The 8,341-nt window shown below is 38.7% G+C and overlaps 1 protein-coding gene across 1 annotated transcript; it reads left to right on the forward strand.

The window, feature by feature from the left end:
• Positions 1-5,950: 5,950 nt before the first annotated feature.
• On the forward strand, positions 5,951-6,937 carry or30bt1 (odorant receptor family 30, subfamily BT, member 1; the record flags this gene model as incomplete). The annotated part of the gene is made up of 1 exon (XM_084419603.1): positions 5,951-6,937. One exon carries the CDS (start codon positions 5,951-5,953, stop codon positions 6,935-6,937), a length of 987 nt encoding a protein of 328 aa, XP_084275729.1.
• Between the last annotated feature and the right edge of the window lie 1,404 nt (positions 6,938-8,341).

Raw genomic sequence — 8,341 nt, forward strand, 5'->3', positions numbered from 1 at the left:
TCCAAGGATCCATTCAATCTATTGTCTCTATTGTGTTATGGTGCAAACGAGCCCCATTCAGTCTCAGTCTCCCCTGCACACATTCACACCTCTCCGGCCTGGTTATGGCTCTAAATATTATTTTCTTTTGTCTTCATTATAATTACTAACGACTGGCTATTCATGCTGTTTCAATCCCTAATTTCTTTTATCAAAGTTCTCACTTCACATTTGAAACTGTATCAAATACCCTTCTTGAAAAATTAAACATTTCAGTAAGCATTCCTATTTTAAAAAAATCATAAAAATAACAGCTAGGTGGCAGGTGCATCTGTGCTCACTAGCATGTTAGCTTAGCACACCATCAATACACGACAATTTATGAGATTAAAACCATGTTTTTACTCCAAACTTACTTTATAACGCAAGTCGAGTGTTTTAAATAACCTTCTGGGATCTGATTTGGCTTCGGATAAAAAAAATCGGACATTATAAATATAATCTATTATGAAAATACCTGACATGGCTCGAAGAACACAGATACATCATATATGTGCAGAGGTATTTGTCAAGGTAATAACATTAAATATGATAGTAACTTTTAACTATTTAAACAAAGAACGATTCAGTGCATCGGCGTCCTCGTGAAGGCTAACAGGTTAAGGGCCCGAAGGACCATAGATAGATCCCAGGAGGGCACCGTAGGAGGTCGTGGAGGGTTGAGCCTTCTAGCTCCCCTCAGGAAGTGGACAATCATGTCGCTCCTCCCGACCGACTGGCCAGCCACCGGCACATGAGAGGCTGCGATGGCTGCCACATAAACCTTGAGCGTGGATGGAGTACGGCCTGCATCCAGCAGCTCTTGGAGAAAAGAAAGTATCAGTGATACTTTACACGAGACTGGGTCCTGGTTCCTGGTTGAGCACCAGTCAGAGAACACAGACTACTTCAGAGCGTAGAGGCGTCTCGTAGACGAAGCTCTTGCCTTGCTGATTGTGTTTAGGACACTCGCCGGGAGGTCCGTAAATTCCCGTCGAGGGGCCATACATGGAGGGCCCACAGATTGGGATGGCGGTGCCAAATCGTTCTGTTCACCTGGTAAAGGAGTTCTTTCCTCAGGGGTATCAGCCGTGGGGCTGCTGTGTGCAGCTGAATCAACTCGGGGAACCAAGGTTGGGTCCGCCAGAGAGTAGGACACTAGTAGGACTGAATGTCCGCCCTCCCTGATCCTTTTTATGACCTGAGGGAGGAGCGAGACCGGAGGAAAAGCGTAAAGGGGTAGGCTGGTCTGACAGCCACGCCCTCATTTGGGAAGCAGAGAGCTCTTGGCTGTATTTACTCTGAGTCCTAGGCATTCTAAATGGCTGTGGAGCACAGATTTGTGATGGTTCAGTTCCTTCTACGACCGGGCCAGAACGAGCCAGTCGTCGAGGTAGTTCAAGATGCGTATTCCCATTTGTCTCAAAGGGGAAAGCGCTGCATCCATGCACTTCGTAAAAGTGCGGGGGGCCAGGGACAGTCCGAATGGTAGGACTGTATACTGGTAGGCCATCCTGTTGAACGCGAACCTGAAGAACGGTCTGTGATGGGGAATTATTGGGATATAAAAAAGTAATTATCTTTCAGATCCACTGAGAAAAAACAGTCCATCGGGCGAACCTGCGCGAGGATCTGTTTCAGAGTTAACATCCTAAAAGGCTGTTTGATAAGGGCTTTGTTCAGGTGTCTGAGATCTAGGATGGGCCTGAGGCCGCCGTCTTTTTTGGAACAAGGAAATAGCGGCTGTAGAAGCCTGACTCGCTTTGGGCTGGTGGCACCGCCTCTATAACCCCTTTTTCCAATAAGCTCATCACTTCGGCGCGGAGGACGTGAGACACGTTGCTCTTCACCGAAGTGTGGGTTATGCCCACAAAGCGGGGTGGATTGCGAGCGAATTGGGGCGAGTAGCCCTGTTCTATTGTGTTTATAACCCAACGTGACACACCAGGGATGGCTTTCCATGCCTCGGCCCGGTTGGCTATGGGTTTTATAGTTTCGAGTGGCAGCGCACTGCATTTGAGCAGGGAGCCAACCCTCACGTCGTGTGGAAGAGGAAAAGTTCTCTTTTGCAGAGTATTTTTGTTTTTTTATTGTGTTCGCTATAACATCAGTCGATTACAAGGGGGTGTGAGCTTGAACGGGCCCACTGCTTGCAATCGCAACATTTGCTCCATTGGCCAGAACTGAACAGGGCGCTTGGAGGAACACTCAGGGCTTCTTGAAGGGCGGTCCGGGCTCGGCGAGACTTAGCCCTTCCCTCTCCCTGCTTTGCAGATCAGGACTGCTTCTTTGGTTCAGGGTTCAGCGTAATCCTAGGCTGGGGTCCCTGACGCTTAGGTGGGAAGCGTTTTGCCTGACTGGAGCGCTGCCGTTGCTCAGGCGCTGGGCGAGGCTGAGCAGCTACAGGTGCTGGTTTTGCTTGCTGCAGAGTCGGCGTAGGCTTTTGGCGACTTGAGGCTGCAGAGTTGGAGCGTTTCGGCAGGATGTGTCGGATAGCCTGCGATGCCTTCTGTGCCGTCGTGTAGCACTCAGCAATTCACTGACGTTGTGATCACTGGATTTGATTTACATATATCTATTTGTGATTTACATCACAAATATTTGATTGTACTAAAGTGGAACTACTGCAAATATACTTTAGGTACACTTTAGATCAGGGCCGGCGCTAGCCATAGGCAGAGCAGGCGATTGCCTAGGGCCTCGGGCTTTGAGGAGGGGCCTCCATAACCGTAACATCCCCTATATAGTCCACCAGTCAAGACGGGCAGAAATACTAGCCTCATTGTTCATTGGATATTGTTGAATTGTCACTCATCTGCAGTTAAACCAATTAATGTTTCCGTTTCAAAGCGGGTGCCGGCTTCTGAAAGTGTGTGTAACGAAGGTGCTGCGAAGCAAAAGCCTAAATAGGCATGCAAAGAAGCACAGCTCGTAATGCAGGTGTGAGAGTTGTCGTAATCTGTTTGGAGTGATTGCAATGTATTCTAAATATAAACTTGTACTGTAGATCAGCGTCATTTCTGGAAAAATCATTCATCGCTTTATTACGAGTTTAAAAGAGCGCGAGCGTCATTAAGCTGACAAGTAAAAAAGCTACAAAAGTAAAAGTAAAAGACAAGACGTTTGTATTCAAAGTTAAAAAGCCAACACACTACAACATTTTTAAATGTTTCAAATAAAGGATCTCATATAGGTCTATCTTCTAAATTCTGCTGCTGATTAGATTATAGGCTACCCTGACATCATAGCCTACTTACGCCAATAATATCAGTTTAGAATTTTTTTTTTCTACTCAGTAGCGATCGTGTCTTTCTCTTCCATGTGTATAGCATATTTACGGTAACAATGCAATACATAATATCATATTACTGATATTAATATTATGACAATATCTGCAGTGAATATTGATTAAATGGGAGGGAAAAATCCTGCCCATACCACAGCTATGGAAAAAAAATGATAAAAGCACTTGTTCATCTACTGAAGTGGTATTCTGGAACTGTGAATAAATTGAATAAAACAGCAAAATAACAACAACAACAACAATAACATCTTCATTAAACAAAAAAGAGATTACCTTAGATAAAAATGTATTAATATGTACATACAGTACCGGTAAAAAGTCTACTATTTTTAATGTTTTTGAAAGAAGTTTCTTATTATGCTCTACAAGCCTGCATTTATTTGATCAAAAATACAGAATATTCAGCAAGGATGTGTTAAATATATAAAAAGTGATAGTGAAGACTTTTTTAAAACAACTTTTTAATAATAAAAAAATCCTGAAAAAAAGTATCACAGGTTATAAAATAAATATTAAGCACCATTTCTAACGTTTGATAATAAATCAGAATATTATAAAGTTTTCTGAAGGATCACGTGACACTAAATTCAGCTTTGCATCACAGAAATATACTTTAAAGTATAGTAAAATAGAAAACCATTATTTAAAATTTTTATAATATTTCACTATTATTCACATTATTTTTCTGTATTTTTGATCAAATAAATCCAGGCTTGATGAGCATAAGAGACTTCTTTCAAAAACATTAAAAATAGTAACGTGTCCAAACTTATGTACTGTGTAAGTAAAAATATACTAAATTTAAAATTGAATGTTGTATAAATAAAAAGGTTAGGAATCATATTTGTTTCAAGTGTTTTTTATTGGGGGTGGGGGGCCTCCAACATTAATTTTGCCTAGGGCCTCCTAATGTCTAGAACCGGCCCTGCTTTAGATATCTTGCATTTAAAAACTGCCTTATGCAGTGATCATACTGTCCTTACCCATAGTGATATTAAAACACATTTTAGGCTAATATAAAAAAAATGTGCATTGTGTAATAAAGTTAATATTAATTATAATATTTATAACATTAAGTCTCAAGCGATATGCCAGTAAATATGCACATGGATTTGTAGTATAATTAGTACAAAATAAATGTATTTTAAATACATTTTGCTATACTTTTTCACTAAGGGCCATATTAATTTTTTGACAGGAATGAAAACGAGGCTCTGAGGGATATAATTACAGTGAGTTCAATGGATTGTACTATTTTACAACATCCAAAATGTTCAGCTAAAGAATCATCTTCTTAAAACTTTCTGTAGACTAAAACTCAATAAATAGTTGTAAAGTTATGAGTTGTGAAAAATGTGATCCAGAACCAATGTGTGCCATTGACTGTAAGTCTGTCCCTCACAGTTCTAGGAACTTAGTAATAGGAACTAGCCACCAGGGTGGTTCCCCCAAGAACTAAATGTTCCCCTACTTAAATTTTCCTGGTTGCATTCGCCGCCAGTAGGAACTCGGTAAGCTGCGCATTTTGTTGTGACCTTTATTTTGACGGTGATGAGAACACCAGAGCCCGATCACACAATGCTCTTATTCTCTGTCTTCATTAATTTACGATCTGTTTAACAGCCCTGTCTAATACGTTATTAGATAGAACTGATATACAAAGAAAGTAGACAGTAAATGAAAAAGTATTAGCGTTTGCCTTGTGGTTGATTCCCAATGTCGCTGAGCAAAAATCATGCTTGGTCCCCTCAAAGTTGGGTTGGATTTTCTCCTTAGTGTAAAAATTGAGAGGTCCATCTATCAATGTTTGCCATGTTCATAGAGTTAGTTTGTTGAGTAAATATATAGGCTATAATCTGTGTGTGTACATCATTTTTAAAAATGGTGGATGCCAGTGTTTCGCATGCGTTCGCCAATCAGCATACACTTACGTCACTGGTAGTTCCTATTGTCCTGGGTTAGACCCTAATCTGAAGTAAGAGCTCATTTATTTCCCCCAAAAGGCGTTCCTAGAACTAAAATCGTTCCCAGTTCCTGCAGTGCGAACATGCCAAAAAGCAGGTACATCTGCCAATAGGTCTAGCAAAAGGTTCATCCAGTGCGAAATTCCCTATAGTTTAGTAAGTACATCCCTAAGGTCACTGGTTAATAGCCAATAAGAAATGTGAGGTATACTGTCAGTGTTATCAACCAACCACAACATGTCCCGCCTTGATGAGAAGAAAAAGATTTGACTTAAATATCTTTGACTCAGAAAGACGTATATTGTGTAGAAAGACGTATATTGTAAGTAAATGATTCTATTGATATTCCAGAGTTAGATCAGATGCTTTTCCAGTTTATTAAAAAAGTGTTGTCAATATTTTTTTAGATGATAATGTGCTAATTCCTGTCATTTCCTGTATTTAAAAAAAAATATATAAAACACAATTTAATATTTTAACTGGTTGTTATGACTCTGTGATCAAATAGTACTGTATTATATTATAGTAGGCTATATATATATATATATATGTATGTATAAAATAGAGTAATTTGTGCTATATATGATTCATGCCAAACTAGCAGTATAACAATGCATAAAAGAAAATGCATTAATCCATTTTTTCATCCAGCCATCAGGTCGTCATGTCAGCCAGAAACATCAGCTTTGTTAAGGAATTTTTCATTGTTGGTTTTCCTGGGCTTCAAACAGAATACTATGGCACAGTGGCTGCTCTGCTATTTTTTGTCTATGTGTGTATCTTAGTGGGGAATGGAATATTTCTAGTAATTTTTGCTTTAGAAAAATGCTTACATAAACCTATGTATTATGTCATCTTAAACCTAGTTGTAAGTGATATATTATTCAGCACTACTACCTTACCAAAAATTATTACTAGGTATTGGTTCCAAGCTGGTAGTATTTCATTTAGTGGTTGCTTCATTCAAATGTATTTTGTGCATTATTTTGGTTCAGTCAATGCTTTTATCCTGGCAGTAATGGCCTTTGATCGGTATGTAGCCATCTGTCATCCTCTAAGATATCCTAATATACTCACAAAATCAAACATTTTCTATCTTTGTCTCATTGTATGGGTGCAAGGACATGCATGCTCTTTAATGATGGCAATAAGGGCATACCCTCTTCCTTACTGCGCAGAAAACACCATTATGCACTGTTACTGTGATCACATTTCTATCACTTCACTTGCATGCACTAACAGGGCACTGTACAGTGTTCCAGCCTTTGCATTTGCTATGGTTGTGTTGCTCAGTCCTCTGACCTTCATTGTTTTCTCTTATTGCACCATCATTGTGGCAGTTCTGCATATATCGAGCGCTCAAGGAAGAATGAAGACTTTCTCCACCTGCAGTCCTCAGCTCGTCATAATAGCGCTCTATTTTCTACCCAGGTGTTTTATTTATTTGGCAAGCAATATTGGTATTAACTTCAGCACTGATTTACGATTAGTCATTATTATGATGTATAGTCTTTTTCCACCCATGATCAACCCCCTCATATACTGTTTAAGGACAAAAGATGTCAAGGAAAGCTTACTTAAAAGGCTAAAGATTTCAAAAAATCCCCAAATTAATCCAACAAAAGATTATGTATCCACTGTGTGTACGTAAACTATTACAGCAGTCATACATTAGAAAAAAAACTACAAAAACAAAATAGTATTCTTTAAATGTCATGCAGCATACTGAACTAGAGCAACTGTAAGAACATAGGATTTATCCACACAATTTGTATCATAGGAAAGATATCTTTTGTCTTTTGCTTATATTCCAGGTCTCACATTTTAATGCTCTGCTTTTTGAAGCCAGGAAATGCAACTGATGTATCTTTTACTGTAAAAAATAAACTTGAAACTATATTTTAAAGCAAAAGCAAAGATTTGTGTTTGTACAAGATTTGTGACTTAATCTAACATCATGTGTTATTGCAACTTTATTTTCTTAAATAAAGTTTACTTACAAATTCACTGCATTTACACTGAAAAAGTCAATACATTCATTTTGTACATTGTGTGATCATTCGAAATTATGTCAGGAACCAAATAATGGCCATTATGGAACATTTAACTAAGTGTTCCCATTTTGTATAGATAATGAAACTGAAAGGTTCCTGTGTAGGTGTGCAATAGAGCCTGTCCCTCCGGCCGAGATGGAGACAGGATTTTACAGTCTGTACTTCATAGTAAGAAGAGCGGGGGGTTATGGCCAATCTTAAATCTGCGTGTTTTGAATCGGATCTGTGTGTCCCTTCACAAGCTCGCATACTAGATTCTCACGCAGAAACGCATCCTCACGTGAGTTCACTCCCAGGATTGGTTTGCAGTAGGGATGCACCGATTGGGAAATTCTGGGCCGATACCGATACCGATGTTTAACATAACAACTTGGCCGATTGCCGATGCCTATGTTTTTTCTTTTTGTTATTTATTCCTTCTTTTGTGCCACGGAAACATACAAGTCTTTCGGCTCTTGATCACACTATCCTAGAATGAGCACAAATTCAATCAGACCAATTTATGAAACAAAAACAACCTTTAATGTCACTTTCTGGTTGACATTATTAGTTATAACCTTATTTATGACAAGTTCTTTACTTTTCTGAAAAATAACATTCAAAAACCTTTGACTGCTAACTAATCAATGAAAAGATTGTTTCAGTACATTGCCCAACAAAATTATTTGAGTGGTTTTAGCCTGATAAACAAAAACTTACTCAATGAGATTATTTTCATGGCCCAATAAAAAATATTTTTCTGATTAAAAATAAAATAAAAATACATCAAGTGTAAATGCAAAAACAAGTGAAATAAATAAATTATGCTATTAAAATAAATTGTTATTCATAAATACAAACATAAATAGGGCTATCTTTCAACTTGTGTATTTCTCATACAGAATAAAACATTACAGTGTTTCAGAACTCACAGGCTGGAACATAGGGCATCTTATAAAACAAAAACAGTACCTCCACTTCTGATCATTAATGACACATAAGTCACCTGCTGTATCTCTGGC

Source organism: Rutilus rutilus, assembly GCF_951802725.1.
Source record: "Rutilus rutilus genome assembly, chromosome: 9".
In the NCBI taxonomy this organism is placed as follows: domain Eukaryota; kingdom Metazoa; phylum Chordata; class Actinopteri; order Cypriniformes; family Leuciscidae; genus Rutilus; species Rutilus rutilus.